We start from the raw sequence: 22723 nt of genomic DNA on the forward strand, positions 1-22723 counted from the left end.
TAAATAATTTAGTCAGAAACAAGAGTTATAAGCGTACATAAACATTTATTTGCATTTCCATTGTAAAGAATGGCTTTCCTTATTTACAAAAAGCTAAATAATACTTTGAGGCCTGAGTCTGGACACTTTGGTAGACAATACTGTATATTATTTAAAATGCAGTTCCAAAATGCCTCTATATCAAAGAGCTTTGTGTACATGCTCTGGTCACTCAGCATCTTATATAAAGAAGAAAAAGCATGGATCGAGTCAGTTCTTAGCTCCTGGGGTAGAACATGGCGTATTTGGACGTCCGGAAGCCAAGCAGGTCTCTCATCTCATTGCGAAACTTTGACAGATCTTGTCGCAAATCATTGAGGTTTTCCACTGTGGCCTGATCTGTGCTCTGCATCTTCTGACGTGTCGAGGTTAAGTAGCGGTGAACCAAGCAGCACATGATCTTCTGGTAGTTCTCATCACGCTTCTGCTTTAAGTTCCTCACTTCCTAAATTAGGAGAAACAATACATTGTTAGAAGGAAGGATACATCATTGTCAATGACATTCTAAACCAGACATAAAAAACAGACAAATTATAGTATGACATGGGCAAAATTGTGTGGAAAAGTTATAACGTACGGGCAGTACTTGGGTATAATAAACAGGTAGGGCTGGTCAATTATGTAAGAAAACCATAATAACAATAATTTGGGTCATCATTGAAATATAATATTTTTAACCAGCGATTCATGGAATATTAAATGTTTTCCTCCTAAAATTAAAGTTTCCTGGTCACGTGGCTATTGGAAAATAGCCCCCTTAGCAAAAAGAAAAACCCACAAACAGTTCATCATTGTCATCAAGTACTCCCATAGTTCTGTACAACCAGAATGAGACACACCCAGTATACCGAATTTCATTTGTAAATTAGCTTTTGTTATGTATGGTATGAAAGCATTTGTACATTAAACAAGTTGCTTTTCCCCAAGTTCTGTGGGGTAGAACAAGAGCCTATATTCAGAATATGGCCTCTTGAAGAATGTATATGTATATATATTTTTAATAACACCATATCTGCTGGTAATTTGAACAACAACAGTTAATGTTATAATTTGTATTATCTGCATAGCTCTATAGACAGGTGACAGTAAAACACAACATTATGGTTATTGATAGTTAATAATAGTTAGGCTTTCATACTGTTACTGTATGTAGTGTACTTAATACAATTTTTTGAGACTGTTACCTTAAGGCTGTTCTGTCGTTTGACTTTGCCCTTGGACGTGTGTGAGCAGATCCACTTTCTCAAACTGGTCACTAAGTAGCACACGGTTTTGGGAGAAGGGAGGATGTTGAACGGTGGAGGGAGGGTGCACTTGTCATCAAAGTAGCTTAGCCACAGCTTGGCCCGGGCAAACTTCCACTCCTTATCCTCGTGATTCTGCACACAACAGGCCAAAAATACACTGAGAGAACCTGGGACAAAAAGTAATCATCAAACTACTTAACTTTCCTTATGGAGTTACTATTGCTTTGCTCAAAATGTTCCACACTATGGCATTATACTAATCATTTTATTAATGACTGATTTTATATCTTGCATTTATCCATTTACAGGAGTTTTGATTGCTAAAAAATATTTTGAAAACATGCATTCTTGATGTGACCCTGGTGGTCTGGGTAGTGCCACCAGCTTGTCTCCGTGGAAGTTTAATGTCATACTGTGGAACATTCCAGACAGAGCAATAACATCTCCACAGAGACAAACATGCTCCCGTCTTCCTCTTAAAATTAAAGAATTAAAACAATATTATTGATTACATACTGCACCCTTAATTTTTTTCCAAGTTAAAATGATTTTTACAGTTAAATATCAAATTAGCCATAGTATTTCACTCTTTCCACTTACAGCTATTTGCCTGAAGCTCTTGTGCAGCATGGCGACCAGCAGCTTGGTCAGCACGATTACCACCACAATGTTGTAAGTGCCGATGATCATGGCCCCTACAAAGGAACGCAGCTCCTCTGTGTAGCTGATCCGGGTGACGAAGAGTGCAACATGGGCCAAAGAGAAAATGTACCAGAACAAAGCATAACATGTCCCCATAAACCTGCAACACAAACAACAGTAAAGGATAAGTGGTTACAAATGGATGCCTTATGTGGAAAGTGCAGTGGTACTTGGTATATTTTTCAAAATACAATTCACTTAAATGTTGGGAGGATCTAGGTGGTTGTAGCAGTTGTACTAGCAGTAGAAGAAGCCAAATCAAAATCAGTTCAGAAGGTCAAATTCCACATGGTCATCCAGCGTAAACTTTAAACTGCCAAATTAAAACACTTTACTACGCTAGAAAACAGAGGCTTTGCTGGTGGGACCAAAAGGTACAGAAATACTCATAAAAGCACTTATAGTAGTTTTTGAGTCCTGAATGCAATGATGCCATACTTTCTAATGGGGAGCAAAGGACAGTATTTCTGAATTAATCAAATGGTATTTTTCATGTGAATATCCAAAATTTTGAACTGGCTCATTTACATTGTAGACAAGATCCATTATAATTATTGAACTTCACAAATTTTACTTATAAACAATAGGTGTTTTTCTAGGCAATGGGAAGATGTTTTCTAGTACTTGTATGTGAGTGTTTGCTTGAGTGTGCCCCTTACGAGTGGAAAGCATCATTGCTCTGCTGTTCACAGAAGATGCCCTCACAGTCTTTGGGAGGGTTCTTCTCTCGGTCTTTCATCTCGGTGCCGTACAGCTGGGTCATTCCGATGGTAAAAGAAAACAGCACCAATAGAAAGAGGCCCAGGAACTTCCCGAACTCCTGCAGCATCTGGCCCATAGAGATCTGTCAGGACACAAGATGCACTGTTAGAAGACATTTAATACCATGGTGCAGGCTGTTCCACAGACTGACTAAAAGCTTGTTTTTCAGCGTGTGCCCTTGTAGCTTGTAGGAGAGTGACCCTGTGGGGAAAGCAAAGAGATTTATTTCTGCCTGAGGTGAAGCAGACAAACATGGAAGACACACAAGTCTCCCCACCTCATTCCAAAGGCCTTATTTATGGACTGGAAGAAATACTGTACTGTTGGGTGTAGTGTGGAGTGTTTTATAGGAAAACTAAAGATATTTTTTCATATTTTTTCTATTTGTTCTTTTATACATCTGGACATGAGTCACCTGTCTAGATCCATAGCCTCTCTTTTCCATTATACACAAGTGATGCTCAAACATCAGTATGAGGTGACAGAGGGTGAATCCTGCTGTTATTCAAGGCCATAGTGACATGTGCATATGTGTGTGTGTGTGTGTGTTTTAATACTTTCTCTTTGGATCACATTTGAGTTAAGGTCTGAGGTTGCATCCCATTGCTCCGTCTGACAGCCCAGTTAAATCAGTACTGTACAAACACAGGGGAATGTGGAAGGTTACAGCTCCTCACCTCCATGACGCAGGTGATGTGGCTCAATGTGCAAATGCAATGAGGTCAACAAAAACTAGTACTTGTTTGAAAGGCACCAGAATATGCTTCCATTCAAATATTTAGACCTGCACAACCCGCTTTTATACTTTCAATGTTTAATTGTGTCTATGCTCAGTTTTTGAGATTTGTATGTTTTGCGACTGACATCTAAAGACTGTAGAAGTTTTAGCAGTAGTAGTAGCTCTAATATACAGTGTATTCTTCATTAAATATGACTGCCCTATGTTCCAACAGAGGCCCTGATAATGAGTTTGACCTTTCAACAGCTGCCCCCAGGCCACCCCACTATATACAAGAGCACTCCACAAAACTGCCTCATCCTCAAGGAATCAACAAAATCAAAGAACAATCCAAACTACAGCACTGCAGTGTTAACAATAGGTTTTAATCAGAATTCTTTTAGGTTTAAACCAACTGGATTTAGACACTGAAACTGGATAATCATCTTGAGAACACCAAAAAAACAAATTATAACAAACAACTTGGCCATGATGTCCGATGTTTTTTTTGTAATTAAGAATCAAAATTACAATTTCATTACATTACAATACATACAGTTCCTTTAATACTGTAGCAAATCCACTTACTATTACTGAAAACTGGTGTCTGGAACTACTATTTTACTGTCCCTGTCTTGTAATGACTTAAAATAAATCAGTAATTTGATTTGTATAAGGATGTTTGAGATACATAATAAAACATAATTTGAACTCAGTCAGATGTAGTTTATAGTGACAGTTGTTCATGCTGAGACAAGACAGTCATTTGTGATCTTGCTTCCTGCTATATAAAAGACATATGCACAACTTAGCCTTTGGCTATAATCCAGTGTGTTTACATTCATGTTGTATCATGTCTGTCCATGAACATGCATTGTCCCAATCAAATAAATAAATATAGCCTAGTCATTTTCTCTAGAGAGCATTTCGTATCCCATTAGCAGAACTAATTTGTCCTGTTCTGGAGACATATGGTCAGAGCATACAGTTTTTCCACTGATCCCACCATTGGATTGACTCACTGTCTGCTAGCATGTGTGTTGGGCTACCTTTCACAGCACACTCTTGTCTCTGTACTGAAATATGCAGCCTCCTGTGCATGAGTAGGTGTGTCTGCCATGTGAGTGTGGTCGTGGATACACAGGACACATGTATTTCCAACAGCTAATCGTTTTTCCATCGTGCTAGGCCAGACGATGATGTCACAGGGCCCGTGAGGAAAGGAGAGAGCCGGAGGGGGGAGTAAGAGAGGGGTGACTGAGAGGATTATAGTTAAAACTCCTAATTAACAATCTCCAGCTTCATTAGAAAGTTTTATAGAGAAACCACTTTAGATAATGGCAGGAAAGTCTGTGTTACAACCGAGCTCACTGCATACCTGCACACATTAAGTATGCAACGTTGTAAGGAAACATATAGTAGCTTTTTCTCGCGGCATGTCAGTTAATGTTACAACAGCTGGCCACAAGTAAACACTACACAAGCTAGAACCGTTTCGACCAATCAGAACCATTTATTTACATATCAAGCAGGAAGTCAAGTCATGGAGTTGATATGTGAAATGCAAAGTCTGAATTACTCATATAAAAGATGTTCATGTTCATTTAGATCTACAGTAAGAAACAGTTTTTACTTATCGTTTCTATCCTGAACGGAGAAGAAATCATTTAAACACTACGCCCTCTTGTATCCAACTTTTGTTTATAACCAGCAGACCAACCACAACCCACAATAATGTCAAGTGCGATATGTATTTTTCAATTAGGAAGTGGTGGTGCAAAAATGATGGCTAAACCAACATGTTTCTGTCATAAATCTAGCTAACAGATGCTGGGAAGAATGTTGTGCCAGTTGGGTTTGTTTATTCCATGTTTACCTCATCTCCTCACAGTTTAACACCACAAGAACAGGAGGCTAAAAGGTGTTAGGATTGTTTAGTGTGCTAATCAACAAGCAGAGACCTCCAACGTGGCCTTAGCCCTACATCGCACTGGACCTGGACTGAAGGGGGTGGTAGCATAGACCCTAAATTGTATGATATAATGGTTAAGGGACAACTAAAAGCAATAATTTAACCTGTACCTGATGTTTCCCCATGTATTTGAGCAAAACTGGTCTTGCCCCAGTACAGACAAATTGCAGCTTTTGAGTTAAAAATAAGACTGCTATGTTCTGTCTGCATCTAATTATAAGTAATTTTGTTGTCTGATAAACTAGTTCTGTTTTTCACGTTTTTAAGACTGTAAAAACCAGGTACAGTGTCTGAAAAATCGACGCTATGGACCTTTTTGAATAGTAAAAAATTATATGCAGATTTCTAGTTTTAGAGTAATCCATGTGATATCCTGTGAGAACCACAAAATCATTTATGGTCACATCACACCACAGACTTGATTCCTTTAACAGACTCTGGCCCTATCTCGCAATCATGCAGATTTGCAAAAGTTTCCTGGGTTCACTTTGGGTTTCTGCCCACACCAAAAAGCTCAAATGTCCTTCTAGTTCTCGTCAAAAGCTATCCAAACCTTCAAGTATATATATTTTTTCAATATACATTTCTAAGTTCCCACCACCGGTGCTGTGTTGCATGTGTGGTACCTGCAGCGGCCCCAGTATGGAGCTGGTGGTGTACATGTAGAAAAGTCGCAGGTAGCTGAGAACGTTAGCGAAGGCAAACAGACCCTCAGCCACCAGAATGGGGTGGAAGGCGTCCCAGTTCTTCCTCTCCGTGTCCGCCACATTCTTGAACTGCAACACCATGAAACATAACACTGAGAAGGTGTTTTATTTCACCATATGCAGCTCTTTGGGAACAGCTTTGCTTATGAAATGTTCTATAAATATAATAAAGTGGATCGGAGTGTACAAAAAACAAAAGAATTACAAGAAAAGATGAAATATCAAAGTAGAACTACCTTATTAGGCCTTATTATGCAATGATTCAAAACTGAAAAATCTTTCTGGCGTAAAGGCTAATTTTATCAAGCAACAAAACTATCAAATTTGATCAAAGATAAATGACTCATGTTGGTATCTGTCTATCCAAAAATAAAAGAGAAAAACATATTGCCAGGTTTCATAACTGACCTGAAACATGCAAGTGGGTTTTACCCTAAATCTTTAATTGTATTGCTATAGATCTCTTTAACCCGACCTTCATAATCCCAGCTGTTGTTATACACAGGCGCATCTCGTGTTTGTTAGTCCTTGCATTCCTATGGGAAAATGCGTCCAGTGGCCTCGAGCCACTTGGACTAGACTAAACTGGTACTATTGTTTTGATGGTATAAATACACTGTATGTGTGTTCATGTGTGTGTCAGCTAAGGGTGAGAGGACACGTTGTTAGGGCTCTTTGACGATTGTGCGCTCAATTGATTCAATAAACCAGACTTTTTGATTCAAGACAATTTCTTCGTTGGTTTTATATTTTTAATATTTTTACAATTGGAAATTCCACAACACCATGAAATTGCTTGCTTGTTTTTAACTGTCATAATGATATATAGAAATGCCTACACGTGTTCACTAGAGCGTTAGTCCCTCAACAGCCCATTAGCTAACCCTCTCTAATAGCTTGTGCGAGAGTTGCTACCTTGCTGTGAGCCACAATCCTGAGGGCAAAGGTTGCGAGGTAAAGGGAATTCATGACAAAGCTCAACTGGTTCCTAGATTCTTCCAGAAAATCTTCTAGCCCGTCGTACCACAATCGCTTTACGTCCGACCACACCATCCCTAAAACACAGATCAGACAGAAGCAAATAAAATTAGCACTCGGGTGGCATGGCGGAACAAGCATTTTATCATCTAAAAGCAGATGGGTTCCAGATTTAGCCTCGAGTTGTATTATTATAGAAGGAGTCCAAGTGAAACAGGAAAGCACACATAAAGTAAGGTATTATTGAGGATGCCATGCGTGAAATAACTGAGACGTCAGAGAGGATTTGGGGTGGTAGTAAAAAGAACTAAAACAAAGTAAAAGTAAAAAAACTAAAACATAAAACTAAATAGCATTAGTAGAAATAGTAATATAGTAAAGTCTTTGGAAAAAGTACAATAGGGTGCTTCCATTTAGACAAGGAAAATCTCTACTTATCTCTAGTTTGAGCCCAGTTAAGTCTTAATGTAGACTTGGTTTGGACCTGTCATGGTCCTGGGTTAGTCTTGCTCTAGGTTTAGTTGAAAGGTTATGTAGGATTGCAAGATTATTTGAAAATTAATGATTTGAATGGATGCAATTAGCAAAGGCTGCTGTTTTTGAAGTACCAAAATTTTCTTGAAAAAACAAATCTGTCTTATTCTCCATAAAAATGTTAAGATCTGTGCCAAGACGTTCTGAAACGTAATTATTGTATTAGTTTGTCAGTTTATGTTTCTGTATTTTTGTCAATTCTTCTGGACACTTAAAATTTGAACTTTGCACATGTTATGGCCTTCTTTACCCTACACTTTACTTGTATTGTTATGGATCTCTTTACCTTAAATGTTTATTCATGGAGACGTCTGCTGGCGTCACACACAGCCTTCGTTATACCATCTGTTGTTATGCAAGGGTGCATCTCTTGTTTGTTAGTCCTTGCATTCCTATGGGAAGATGCGCCCAGTGGCCTTGAGCCACTTGGACTAGACTAAACTGGTTTTCTTATACTATTGTTTTGATAGTAGAAATACTCTGTATGTATGTTCATTTGACAGCTGAGGCCGAGACGGCACTTTGTTAGGGACAACAGCTCTTTGATAATTGTGCGCATAATTGATTCAATAAACCAGAATTTTTGATTCAAGATAACTTCTCTCTTGATTTTATTTTTTATGGTTTTTGCAATTAGCAAGTCCACACAGATTTTGAGGTCTTATGAGGCTTCAAATATACTGATTCTGATAAAGATTTGTGATGACTTTTGTTCAATAGAAACAATTAAATTGATGTTGTTTGCTCAAATGATGAATGTGTCAAAAATAAACCCGTCCGCCTTTTCAGCAGCTCTCAAATAATAATGAAAAATACTTTTACTTTTCAGGCCTGTTCAAAACTGTAGTCGAGTAGAAAGTAAAGATGCCTCCTCTTATCCATATTTTACAAATATCCACTGTAAAAGTAAAGTACAAATACCTAAAATCTTTACTTTAGTATGGTACTTTACTACTTTTACCTCATTATGTTCCACCACTCCACATAGCCATAAAATCCATGTAAGCAATATAAGTTGTTGTTGCTTCTTACAAAACATATTAAAAAATCTTGAAATGTGATATGTAAAAAAACTTACAAAAACAAAGTGTAACAATGCCTTGGATTTCAATTCAACATCACTTGGTGTTTTTTCACTTAGACGTGCTAAAGATTTGAATTATTCAGTGACATAATATATAGGAAAAAGCAGACATCCAGGAGCATAAACACACACAGATGCACAGACAGTTACTATGGGTCTGTTTTCCCATTCATTTGAGGCATGTCTCTCTGGGGAACAGCGGGAAAAGAACACCAGCACATTGATGAGAGAGTGGGGGGACTAACGCAAACAAATAAAACAAACACTTGTAAGGAAATTCGTTGGCTTTGGTATGTTCATATAATAGATGTAACACAATTAGATGGATTCACATTGATAATCCTAAAATGTCAAAGTATTGGTACAACTTGTCCATTAAACAGTGATATTTAGTGGGTGATATTGAGCCAGAGGATGCTGAGGTGCATTCACAGCTGTGCAGAGGAGGCAGAGCCATTACAGCCATTGAATGCTCGGTCTAATGGGTTCTTGGCAGAGGAGGGAGGCAGTCGGCTGCATCCCCAGAGACAGCTACATTTCTGTTCAGCCAAATCTATGAAGATGCTCTGTGCTCTGTGTTCGGTGCCAAACTGAATACTTAAAATGTACGTGTTCTATTTATACTTTGAGATTATGATTTAGTGTTATCCTCAAGTGTGAAAAATGTATCTGTTATGGCTAATAAAGGAAACTCAAGTGGAACCAGAGTAAAAAGAATCATTATTACTATACTGTGCAAATTTCAAAATATGTTCCTGTTTTATTTACTGTAATTTCATTTTTTCATTTCACAGAAATCAACCATTTGTTAAAAAATGAATCTGCAAAAATATATATTTTTAAAAATGTGTTATTATTATTCAAATGTATAATATTATTACAATGAATTTATTATTATGGCCAACAGTAGCTCTAAGTTGGCGGTTCAAAATCAGTTATTGGCAAAATCTGCCATGTTTGAAGCAAAATATCCATAGAAATGAATTAGCCAAAACATTAGAAAAGTGAACCCATGGAACAGCCGATAAGAAGTATAGATTTATTACACACTTGGGTTTCAATATGTCAAGTTACATTTGAGCTATTTTAAATCTCCATCGGTTTATTAATGGCCTGACTGAACATTTTGTGAGATACAATCCCGATCTCAATTGTATTTATGTAGAAAGTTCAAAGAGCTGACCTATGATCCACAGTATGAGCAGGTAGTCGATCATCTCCAGGGCGGGGCCCATAGTGTTCTTCATGCCCTCATTATAGACCAGTGAGTAGAGGTTGAGCAGTAACAGGAAGGTCAGGTAGGAGGCGCTGTGGATGATGAACTTGACAAAGGGCGTGTGTATGATCTGGCCCACACGTGATCGTGGTACGAGGAGGTAGCACACAGAGAGCAGGGGCCACAGCACAGTCACACTCAGCACTGTGGCGATCTTCAGACAGGTGTGCTTACGACGATAACTGGCCGTCTCCCCAAACCATACTGTGTTCAGGAACTGCTGGCAATTTGACTGGGCCACGAACTGCAAAGAGAGGACAATCATACAGTTTTATTATTATTATTATGACAACAGGACTTAACTTGTATAGTCTAGGTCAATGGCTCTCAAACTTTTCACACCAAGTATCACCCAAAAAAATACCACCAGATCTAAACCAGGCCTATAACAGGACTATTCCAGGTCTTATCTAGGCCTAAATTAAGTCTAAAAGTGGACTAGATTATTTCCACTGTAGTTCTAAACGAAACATTATTCAAATGAGGACAGGAAAGTGGATAAAACACACTCTAAACTAGGCAAACCTACAAGTTGAAGAGTTGTCCAAGTACCACTTGAAGGAACTTGTGCAGTATAATGCTAATGATATTATATACAACATGAAAATTTACAGATTGAAATACAACAGCAATCAAACACTTGAAATATTTTTACATTTTCCAGTCATGTCAATGCATGTCTCACTCACCATACAGTATTTTATCTATATGCTACAAACGTGCTGATGCCCACATTTACTGGCAGTTTTAGTACCAAGTGTCGACCCCCACTTTCCCAATCAAACTGCTATTTCTGCAAAGGAAAACATGACTAAGCTACAATCTTCCTCCCGATAAATGACTTCTACTTTTCACACAGAGACACTCCAGCTGTACTTTTGACCCACAGCGTTTTCATTTTCAGATAAGTTGGGGTTTGACTGCTCTTGCCTTAGGGAGCTACAGTAATTTCTGCCATGTACATATTTTAACTTAAGTATGTGGGTAGAGTACAAGAGCAGATGTGTTATGTGTCCAACAGCCAAAAAGAGGCATTATTATGCCTTCTGCCAGCCTGTCAGTCAGGTAATCATCATAAGTATAACCTGCAAAGGCTTAGGCAGGTGTGAAGGGAGATATGGTCCATTAATACATAGTGAGATGAATATCTGCACGGCTAAAACTGTTAGTTGATCTTGATTTAAGTAGCTTTGTCTAGTCTGCATTTAAGTAATAGGTTTGACTTAATGAACTGGTTTCATTTCAATATGCATTTTCATGTTTAAAGCATTGTCATGTTTTGGTTCTATCAATAGATGTTTTTGTTTTTTTTACTTTAATTTCTTATTCAATTGACACAGATATTTGGTTGAACTTGGTTGAACAAACACTCAAAAAATCTTTGGAACAGGTAAAAAAATGTGGTTCAATAGAAAGAGAATGTATAAGTGAACTAAAAGATTTTTAGCTATATCTAGGGAAATGTGATATTTTTAAGCCAGATGCCCTTTCAGTCACAATCAGTCACATTACTGTAACTTGATAGGACAATGTGGGCCAGCTTACTCACTTATTGACTTTAACAGACCAATGCTTTTAGCCCCCTACTCCACATCTGCTGTTCCTACAAATGGGAAGGAGGTGCTTAAAGTCTCTGCACTCCAAAGTCTTTCTTGGTTAATTGACTCCACATTCTTTCCCTTCTTATCTAAAACCCTGCCCAAGACTTAACAAACTAGCTTAACTGTCTCACCTCTTTCTGATTGTACTTGATGGCGAGTTTGAGGCGGCTCAGGTTCATCCTCTCCTCCAGAAGGCCTCTCTTGTCCACGTGATCTTCGCTGGAGGTGTGATTGAGAATGACTTCCAATTCTCTGGAGTTACGGGCCTGAGCCAGCAGATCTTTGGCAAACATCTTACACTGCTTTGCCAGCTCCTCATAGTCGTTCCTGCCAGTGCCAAACAAGATACAATCAGGTTTACACATGGGGGAATTGGGATTTGTATCAATAATAGTGACAAAATAAATAGCTACATGTTTCAGTGAAAGGTACTGTATTGAATGGATGACATGACATATGAACAAAACAATTAATAATTTTGTACATTTTGATGACAGTAATTTCATGTGTAATTAAGGATCATTTAAGGTGCATTTACACTTGTTCTGGCTGAGTCCTAATGTAGGCTTAGTTTGGACCTGTTCTAGTCCTGGTTTAGTCCTGATCTAGTTTACCTCCAAGTTTAGTCCTAGTTCTGATGTGGTGTGTGTTTAAGTAAGCTATAATGTACTTTACTATTCACTGCAATGTTTTTTTTTTTTATTAATATTTTAAATACATATGGACATACATTGGATTTGCCCCAGATGGCTAATGACAAAATAGCGTTGATTTTTACTGGCTTATCCTTTGTATTTATGTGTACTTTTTATTACGATCATTTACAGTATTTTAAAAGTACAAGTAATTGAGTATTTTTGTCCATGAACATACTGTACCTAAACTCTACTTCCACCAGACTCAGCTCTTTCAGATCAGCACTGAGTTCAAATGCCCTCAAAATGGGATCCTCTTCAGTCAGCATAATGAGCGAGGGACTGGCCAGGCAGCGGTAAATGTCCAGGCGGAACCTACACACAAGTACCAGATGGCATTATAATGTGATATATATTCTTACTGTCTATATAAGGAGAAAAACTGCGATTGGTGGAACATAGAGTCTAGGCCCTGTTATTTTTTAGCCTCTGCGATGGCCTTGGTGTTGTTTACCGGGAAAACTGACTCATTTATCTCACTGTGGAGGAAGCTACACTGCATACAGAACCAAACAGCTCTGCAGATATTATATACTGTCTAGATATAAAGAGCAGTGACATGAAAGACAAAAATATATTTCTTAAGCTCATGATCAGCAGGATATTTTCACTAGCATACTTTTGATATATTTGTTAAGTTGATCTATTCTCACTTCATTGTAATAAAACATTTTTGTAATCACTTTATACCAGTCTTATTGGGGGATCAGTCAGCACTAAACCATTTTCTATATGTGTTCATTAATAATCAATATAAAATACATGTTCTTAATCTCTGCTTTTACTTTAAGTGCTCAATAAAAAAACACATTTACATGTTCTTACACTTAAATCAATGTATCACAGTCAGAAGAAAGTTAACCAGAGTTATCACCAGTGGACAGCGGATTTTTTTTTTTTTTTTTTAATTACAGTTAGGTACAGTATGTAACTTTCTGGAGATGCCATGTCATCTGCATGATTCCATGGAAATATAAAGTTAAAACTATACTTCAGAATATTCTCAATGGAGGTAAATATGCCATACTGTGGAATATTATAGCCAAAGTAACTGCATTTCTTTGCATTACTTTGCTTTAAGTACTACATTGTCAATAGGGAAGCACAGCGATAAACCGAAAAGTACAATTCTTACATTTACCATCAGTGAAACTTACCTATAAAAACCGTGATTATAATTATGCTGTCTGAATCTGATTGCATTGGGTCATGACATTTTAGCTCCTATATACCTTGGCTCTTACGAAGTAATTGCATGCAGATTACAATCAACAGCTATCACAATCACAAACCTCTAACAAGCTAATTCAAGTAATACCAAACATGTGTCAGTTATATCACGGTTTAAGATGTAAGACTAGCATTTACCTGGAGTGGCGTAGACTGTCCTTCTTGTTTTTGGCATTGCAGAGAGTGCATTCACAGCCCACAGCATGTGGCCTGGGCAGAGAGATGTCCTGTTTGAGCAGCATGGTCAGAATCTCATAGTTGTTCCTGTGCGCTGCCAGGATGACCGGAGCCACGTCCATAGTGGTCGAATACTCTGGGTTTTGGATACGCTGCATCAATTTCTATAAAATATAAAAGATAACTCATCACCCTGATCAGATTTGCCAATAGACAAGTAGGCCTACACAGTATTCGAAAAGTACTGTAACAAGTACTATGTACACCTGTTGTGGAACAAATTTTGAAATGCTGCAGAAAATATATTAACGCAATAAGAATACTGATGAATTTTTTTACAGAATAAAAAACTCAGAGTTTGTCCAGTTATCCAAAGGTTGCTGATTCAAATGCCACTCTCGACACAAACATCATTGGTAGCGCAGTCAGATCCACAGGTTAGAGGTGCGATTCCAGCGCCCATGAAGGAATACTGTCGTTGTGTCCTTGGGCAAGACACTTAACCCACCTCGCCCCCGTGTCTGTGTATGCTGGTGTATGAATGTGTGTGTGAATGGGTAAGAGGTTCTTTGATGTAAAGTGCTTTGAGTCCCTTGAAGATGGAAAAGCGCTATATATAAAATCTGACCATTGACCATTGACCTTATTATTATTCTACCCTCTGCAGCTCAAATGTTATCAATATAAGAAAAGGTATCGCATCTATGTCAAATAAAATGCATAGAAAATAAACACTGAAGTGATTTTTGTGACCTATGTGAAATATTTCACTAGCCTTCATTTTATGTTGTATAAACATTAAACATATATTCATAACACTATTTCTTTACGCTATGGGGTAAATCATACAAAAGATAATACAAAAGACTGATGATCATATTATGTGGGTTTTGATTGGATCCTAATGAAAAAACAATACATCACAGCTAGAGTGCATACATCTTCACCATCTATTAGCAATTCATATCAACAGTAGAGCAATAACACATCACTAATATGTAACAGGCTTATGAAGAGATTCTAGATGAAGATTGTGAATCATTTTACATGTTTTATTGAGTTAAAACAGTGTTATTATTATCACTTAAAGAAGATGTATGGTCCAGCAAAGATCACCCTCTGCTGGTAGGTTTTCCATCTCTACCCCTCTTTGGAGAGATCTGTGCTCTATTGAACCCTACAAACTACCGTAATAAGAATTTCGGTTCAGTTTGCACATTTCAGGACTTACGCTGCACAGGGATTACTTGGCATTTTGCTTCCTGTGAGCTCTTATTGTTCTTTTCCTGACTAAACAAATTGAGTTCCATTGTCCCGCTGTGTCTCATTTTTGTGTGCCTGTAACTTCTGCTTACAACACCAAAATATGCGCCAAAGTTCAGCTGAATAACAAGGTACTTACCGCAATTGATGGTTTGGATGATCGTCTGGGCCTGTGATTAAGAAGAATGTCCACTGCTCCAACCACCTCAGAGTCTATGGCAACCAACAAGGCATCTGTAGCCTGGATAAGAAACAGTTTTGCTCAGATAACAAAACACAGAAAGGATTAAACAGCATTTTGCCGTCACTACCTGGCAACCGTGGTCTAGCAGCAGCTGCAGTATGTCCAAGTTTTCATTTTCAATAGCAATAGTGACTGCATCTCTACCCAGAACGTCCACAGAGTTAATGTTGAGCTCACCATGTCTGTTCTCCTCAAGTAATTTCTTCACCATGTAGTAGTCACCTGTTGAAAGACCATATCAGCATAAAATCATTATAGATTAGATTTTTTTGTCCAGTGATTTGTAACAATAACACCCGCCCTATATGGACACTGTTGTTGCCCAATGTTTAGACAAGCTTTATATGGTCAGGGCTCCTGCTTGGTGTCTACACTCATCAAAGTCATCCCTGCACTATCAAGTTATGTAGGAGGCCACATCTGTTCTTTGTCTCACATTGTCTCTGGTAGTCATATTGTTTACATCAAATTGTGCTTGTGAGTTTGGGAAAAGGGGCTTGCAGAAGGAGAAAGTTCCACTGTATCCAACGTGGAGGCAGCTGTGAAAGCAATATATAGGGAAAAGGTACAACAGTCCATGTCATGTTAAAAGCTACTTGCAGTATATACCTTTTAACCTTACCAATATAGCCTATTATGTCTAAAATGTATTGAATACTCTTGCCTTTCTCACATGCCAGGAGATAGAGCTTCTCATCCAACGTCGTTTCCTCCTTCACCTCCCTGACGTCCTTTAAGGCCAGAAATTTATCCGGAGAGGAAGCGTCTGCGCCTTGGTATAAAGCTGCCATTACGACGGAAAGCGAATACGGACAAATACTGATGTGCATCCCACTACAAAGCGGCGACCATTTGACGAGAAATATGTGCTGACATTTGGGCGAGCCTGGACAACCACTTTCGCTTTTACTCGCAAGCTAAAAGCGTCGTCTCAAGTAAATCACATCACTGCTGTCGCATCTCTGCGCCTTTCCAGCCTCCAAAATGGTTGTCCTCGCGCCCTCCCTTGCGCTTCCTCTTCCCTCAAACACCAAACAAAACAATACTTCACTAAATAAAGGGTAGTATATAGTCGCATTGTTTGTCGTCTCGCCAGTTTATCAGCCCCATCCTGCAGCCTGGGAGGATCTTGATGGGTCTTATGGTCCTGATGCTGCCGTCTGATGAAGTCCCCAGTGCGCATGCTCCCGCCTCCACCTGCTTCTTCTTTTTCACAGACGCACAGCTATCCAGTAGTATTACATAACACTGTTTCACGGCATTGAGGTATTCAAAATATATCATTTGTATAATAACTCTATGAAATGTGATATCCTTATTGTAATATAATATTGACAATGACAGAAAGCTAGCAATGTGAAGGCCTACCACTTTCTATTTTCCCCTTTTTCTTTTATTAGCTAAACGACATAATCTTAATTTGTATAGGCAACATAATGAAAATAAATAAATACATAAATAAAAAATACCAACTTTGTCTTAACGTGCTGTTAAAGAGCCTGCACCTGCTTTTTACATAAATTTCCAGCAGGGGGCGGTGTGCACAAAGATTTCAAATATATGTGCTAAACAATCCAGAGTATAGAAAAGGCAGCCAGGAATGGTAATAACAATATAAAAATGATAGTAATTTAATCCTTATAATCATGTTAAGCATTATCTCTGTGTAGTAAAAGTTTTTTGTTCTTATATTTGATCAGTTTGGGTTATTTCAAAGGAATAACAACAATAACAAATCATGAGAAATATCAGGAGGATCGTTGTAGTTTGTAATCTCAGCAGGGGTCAAACGCTGTGTGCACTTTTCCTCTGCTAGCATTAATCCACAGAGGGACACTAGCAAGAGGATTTGTGTTTAGCATGTGCTTTATACTGTTTTAACACATGTCCTGATGGTTCTATGGGATTAGTCACTTTACAGGCCGCATCTGTTAAACACCACTGCATTTGATTCAACTCGGGCGTTAAGATATTGCTAACGTGCCAAAAACAACTCAGTCATCACTGGTATTATTTCATAAAGCTCGTAGTTTTATGTTTTCAGTGGTTATAAGAGGCTATGTAACATGAAAAATCGTTTTGAGAAGTTGTTAAGGCATCAGGGTCACGTTTTATTTAAAAATGTGTTGTTTTTCGTGTTTGTTTTTTTTTTTTTTGTATTTGTGTATTTTCCGTTAACCCTCAGTGGAACAAAGAGCGCGAGGACAATAGTTCAAAGGTCACGTTCGAAAATGTGAATATGGCGTAAATATGTATGGACGTTACGTAACCTATTCTTGTATAATTAAGTCGTTTTATCACACGTAAAATACTCATAGGCACTTATCTTTTAAATACAACAACAGCATCATGTCCACAGCCTAGAAGGGCTCTTGGTGCCACAGAAGTCCGCCTAAGACAAACGATGCGTAAAGCCAATGACGCAGCTCTCTCACATACGTATTCACAGCGTCGACCAATGGCGAGCACCGATGGGCGGGTTTTCTCCTCTATTCAGATTGAATCGGTCCAGTTACTGTTAGTTGAAAGAGCCGAGGAGCCAGAAAAAAGGAGAAATCTTTTGAGAAAAACGTAAGTGTGGATAGGATTGTTTTTGCGATTGATTAGTGGCAGTTTTGTACGGAGATTATGCGCTAAATAAACCAGATAAAGAACGCGAGGGTTTTGCTGTGCGCGATGCTCAGGCTTCGCGTTTTTGAGGATGCACAAGAGCAGAAGTACACAGGGATGCCTCGGCTGAACGTGGACAAACAGGGCGTCTGTTACAATGATGAAGGCTCCTTGCTTTTTGTTTTGAATCTGAGCCAAACACGCAGGACCACGGCACTGTTTGGTACGGACTTAGAGCAACGTCGTGGTGTTTTCCTCTTATGAAGACCATTGCGCAGTGCAGGGAAAACGGGACGTCGTGTTGTGGGTTAGGAATCCGTGGTGACTATATTAACCAGTCTGCTGCATCTTCTGTTGGTCACCTCTTCCCCAGAACTGCTTCTAGACATCAACCAGACCGTGTTGTTGTTGATGTCAACGTGAGGGGCTTGCGTGCAGAGGGAGAGCCGCTCTCTGAGGAAACAGATGAGAGGCAAACAGTACCATCCACCACTGAAGTTGTCAGCGCCCTGGGAGAAGGATGCTGGCTTTGGGAGGAAGCTCAAGACTTACAGGAATCATACCAAGATAATAGCACAGCCCGGGATCGTGATGAAGGTCCTGCGCAGGAAGAGGATTGTTTTATTCATGGCCTATTTCCTCCTGCTGGTCCTCACCATGCTCAATTTGGCTAATTATAAATGGACTAAAGAGCCACAGCAGTGTAATCACCAGATGAGGAGCACCACGTATCAGGGCAGATCGGACATCCGCTTTCTGTACAGGCCCTCACTGGCTAAAAAGAGACAGCTCATCTACGTGCTGACCACCTGGAGGTCCGGCTCATCCTTCTTCGGCGAGCTTTTTAACCAAAACCCTGAAGTGTTCTTCTTGTACGAGCCCATGTGGCACATTTGGCAGAAACTGTATCCGGGTGATGCCGTGTCGTTACAGGGCGCAGCCAGGGACATGCTCAGCTCCCTGTATCGCTGTGATCTGTCCGTCTTTCAACTTTACAACAGCCCTGGGGGGAAGAATTTTACCTCTTTGGGACTATTTGGAGCCACCCTTAATAAAGTGGTGTGCTCCTATCCCCTGTGCTCTGCTTACAGAAAGGAGGTGGTGGGGATGGTGGATGATAAGGTGTGTAAAAAGTGCCCCCCTCAAAGCCTTAGACTGTTGGAAGAGGAGTGCCTAAAGTACAACACAATAGTCATTAAAGGGGTACGCATTTTGGACATAAATGTTTTGGCTCCGCTCATGGAGGATCCCTCACTGGATTTAAAAGTGATTCATCTGGTCCGAGACCCGAGAGCCGTGGCCAATTCCCGGATCAAATCCAGACACGGCTTGATTCGGGAGAACTTACAGGTGGTCCGCAGCCGGGACCCTAAACTGCGCCGGATACCATTTGTAGACCCAGGTCACAAGGCCAATAAGAAAGATGGCTCAGACTACCACTCTATAGGTGCCATGGAAGTCATCTGCGACCGAACTTCGAGGACTTTACGGAGTGCCCTGAACCCACCCAGCTGGCTAAAGGGGAAGTATATGGTGGTGCGGTATGAGGACCTAGTAGAAAACCCAGTGAAAATTTTACGAAACATCTACCGCTTTGCCAACCTCTCAGCTAACCACGACATCGAGCTTTTTGCGTTAAATATGACCAGTGGGTCTAGTTCATCATCCAAGCCGTTTATAGTGTCATCCAGAAATGCCACGCAGGCTGCAAGTGCATGGAGGACTGTGTTAAGCATCCAGCAAATTAAACAGGTGGAGGACTACTGCCACCATGCCATGTCCGTGCTGGGCTACGAGCGGGTCAGAACAGCTGGGGAGGCCAAGGACTTGAGCAAATCACTACTGACACACTCCAAACTGTGAAACCCATCACCAAAGACCTTTTAATTTAATATCCATTTTACATTGAGTGCCGATTCCTCTCATTGTGGAATAAAGCTTTATGTTTCAGTGTCTGAGGAGTTCCACTGGCTACTTTGGGAATGTATTTTTTCATTTGATGGGACCACTTTTTTACTGGAATACTGGATGTGTTTGATAATGCAAGGCCTCCAAAAGTGACTTGAATATTGAGGGAAACAGCCGAATCATATGATCTTTAAAGTGGATTTCTGAATGTTCGAAAGCTTACTAAAATGTCCCCATTCTGTCTGTAAAAGTGAAACTAGTGGATAAATGAAAAAAAAAAATCCCATTGATGATTATGTCTATTTGTAACACCTGGTCCAAGTCAGAGACAATCAAAGTTAATACAGTTGTCGATGTGCCATAGTTAGGATACGAGCAGACGCCATGCTTTCTCCAAACACATGAGGGATGTTTTTCATTATTGTCACCAAATATTTGTAGGGTGATTTCATGCACTGTGGACAATGTCAAGAGCTCTACAGCTGGAGAAGTCGATTTCCAGTGTCACCGTGAGCAGTCTGTCCAACCATCTCAAATGTTTACAATTGCTTGCTCTTAGAAAACAACATGATCTGGGATTATTGCATTGAGTAAAGTTCACAGTTGAAGTAAGCCCTTGTGATTTTGTCATTCATTTTACAATGTATCTCCAGATATTCTGCACAAGTATTGAATAATTATGAATATGTTTTATGTTTTCCAGCAAAAGGGTTATATATTGATATACTTTTGTCAGTTTCAGGCTTGCCTAGCTGGAGCGTCTCTAATGGCATTCATGCTGCAAATTGCATTATGTTGAGATTTATATCATAATCATTTTAGTGTTGTCATGATACTAAAATTAAAAATGTGATTGCAGTAGTAAAGAAAAAGCTTGATACTCAATACTGATACATTTATACTAAGTCTGATATAGACCAGACAATTTCAAAATTATCCAGGAAATGTTGTATTTTGTTCTTTCTTCCAGGATCAATACTAGTTAATGAGTCTCTAGTTTTCATATCGATAAGTATTGAGGTATCAATACTGCTGACAACGCTAATATATTTATTTTCTAATTATTTGTAATTACTTGTATAACTATTTATCACCTCTTGGGACAGTCACAAAGAATATGCAGTTTCATGCTGTGACTGATGACATAATGATAAATGTATAAGTAATAAGATCCCATAGAAACTACTTTGGTGTGGCGAAAGGAAAGATGAACTTGCTTCCTTTTCAATAAGCCGTGAATAACAACAGTGTCAATACATGCTTTAATTACTACATCCCAAATTACTTTCTCTGTGGTATAATTTGAGTCACTTAAGAAGCACATTTCAAGGCAGCCACACCACCAACCAAACAAAAGAGAATAAAGAAAAATGTCTTAAAAGAGGGATGTAATTATATTAAAAACAAGGTCAAGCTAATATTGGCTTAAAGGCCATTAATTCTGCTCAGCAAGGGGGTTTCATAATAGAATGTCTCCTTGGTTGCCTGGGATCTAGAATACACACTTATTTAATACTTTACGAGCACGTGAGTCTGGTCACCGGTGAATCTCCCTGTTTTCAAATCAGGTGTGATTGACAGATGGATTAGCCAATCAGGGACACCATATCAGAAAAAAATATATATAAAAGGGGAAAAAAAAATCACAGATAATGTCTGCAGAATCAATGAGCAAAGCACTAAAGTCTAAACTTGATTTTATTTGTAAATCATAGGTGACCAAGGAGCTCCTTCGTTTTGCATGTCACTGAAAATAAACAAATCAGATTGCATGACTGACCGGGCTTGAGACGCAACAAAGGATGTGGGGACCAGACTGAAATCAATCTGTAAAAAATACAGAGAGATTTCATTCAGATTTCATTTCTTGGTACTATCTGCTAAAACATGGGGGTTTTCATAACAAGGTCAATTGTAGAGTTATCCTAGTTAGATAGTGTTCCCAGTGTTCAATAGATCTCAAGGGAAAATATAGATGACACAGTCTAAGATTTGTAAAGATGTTTCAAGTGTCACTTTTAAGGTTTCAAGTGTATTCTTTTGGCTCCTGTTCACCTGTCTCTGCAATTACCCAGTTATAATAGTGAACAGGGATAAGACAATATCTCGTGCCACAATATCTTGTGTGCACAGTCATCTCTTGGCAGTTTTATTTTACATGAGGAAAATGATGAGTGAGATATTTTCCCATGTGTTCACATTTGGCTCGTGAAAAAACAATTTAGGTGCAGCTGAGTTATGTTTATAGAAGCAGTAGTTTGAAAGTTCTACCGTGACAGCAAAAATATCAAATACATAAAAACTGTAGTGAGTCCAAAATTGTCTACTAACAATTATAAGAAACATTTTTGGTAATGTTATCTGGCATCTGGATGTCTTCAGAGATAGATTTGCCTCAAAGGTTCCACGGGACAGCTTAAAGTGATGCATCTCACCTTTACTCTAGTACAGGTGTTTATTTATACAAAACATGGATTTGTGCTTTGAATGGGGTCACTTATCATCAGACTTAGCTTGGCGGTGTCACCTGCTTATGTCATCTAAGTTGAAAAAATGCCCTACTATGGAACATTTCAGGCAAAGTAATAAGACAAGCAGGTGGCAGGCCCTCCATCAGAAAAGTTACATAGTGCACCTCTCTGTATTTTTATATAGATTGATATCAGTCTCCACACCCGGTCAAACGTGATTGTGCAGTCAGATTAATTTTTTGACACACGTGAAACAAAGAAGCTCATTAGTCACCTATGATTTACACATAAAACTAAATTTATCTCACCTCAGATTAGCAGAGTTTGTGCTTCACTCATCGATTCTGCAAAAATCTGCAAAGTTTTTCAACTGTCTGTGATATTTTTTTCCTTTATTTTTACCAATACGGCAGACCATCCAGCTGAACTCGGGAGATTCACCGAAGAGCAGCCTCACGTCCTCATAAAGTACTGAAAAAGGGTGTATTCTCGATCCTAGGCAATA

The 22723-nt window shown here is 38.9% G+C and overlaps 2 protein-coding genes across 2 annotated transcripts; one reads left to right on the top strand and one right to left on the bottom strand.

The window, feature by feature from the left end:
* Window positions 1-25: 25 nt before the first annotated feature.
* trpc1 (transient receptor potential cation channel, subfamily C, member 1) lies at window positions 26-16408 on the bottom strand. Its single transcript, XM_033985701.2, has 13 exons — window positions 15894-16408; window positions 15297-15451; window positions 15125-15226; window positions 13684-13886; window positions 12499-12630; window positions 11752-11947; window positions 9927-10263; window positions 7063-7202; window positions 6067-6216; window positions 2648-2832; window positions 1887-2088; window positions 1224-1418; window positions 26-484 (listed from the first exon to the last, which is right to left on the bottom strand). The coding sequence occupies exons 1-13, from the start codon at window positions 16057-16059 to the stop codon at window positions 257-259; spliced, it is 2391 nt and encodes a 796-aa protein (XP_033841592.1). The 5' UTR covers window positions 16060-16408; the 3' UTR covers window positions 26-256.
* A 1300-nt stretch (window positions 16409-17708) lies between these two features.
* On the top strand, window positions 17709-20359 carry chst2b (carbohydrate (N-acetylglucosamine-6-O) sulfotransferase 2b). Its single transcript, XM_033985798.2, has one exon. It carries the CDS (start codon window positions 18305-18307, stop codon window positions 19700-19702), a length of 1398 nt encoding a protein of 465 aa, XP_033841689.1. The 5' UTR covers window positions 17709-18304; the 3' UTR covers window positions 19703-20359.
* Window positions 20360-22723: the final 2364 nt, after the last annotated feature.

Source organism: Periophthalmus magnuspinnatus, chromosome 20, assembly GCF_009829125.3.
Source record: "Periophthalmus magnuspinnatus isolate fPerMag1 chromosome 20, fPerMag1.2.pri, whole genome shotgun sequence".
NCBI lineage: Eukaryota > Metazoa > Chordata > Actinopteri > Gobiiformes > Gobiidae > Periophthalmus > Periophthalmus magnuspinnatus.

Coding starts and splice junctions, on each gene's coding strand:
- trpc1 (XM_033985701.2), bottom strand. CDS start 16,059: ATGCACATCAGTATTTGTCCGTATTCGCTTTCCGTCGTAATGGCAGCT. Junction 13,887..15,124: donor CATCCAAACCATCAATTGCG/GTAAGTACCTTG, acceptor TATATTTTATAG/AAATTGATGCAGCGTATCCA. Junction 11,948..12,498: donor CTGGTGGAAGTAGAGTTTAG/GTACAGTATGTT, acceptor TGGCACTGGCAG/GAACGACTATGAGGAGCTGG.
- chst2b (XM_033985798.2), top strand. CDS start 18,305: ATGAGAGGCAAACAGTACCATCCACCACTGAAGTTGTCAGCGCCCTGG.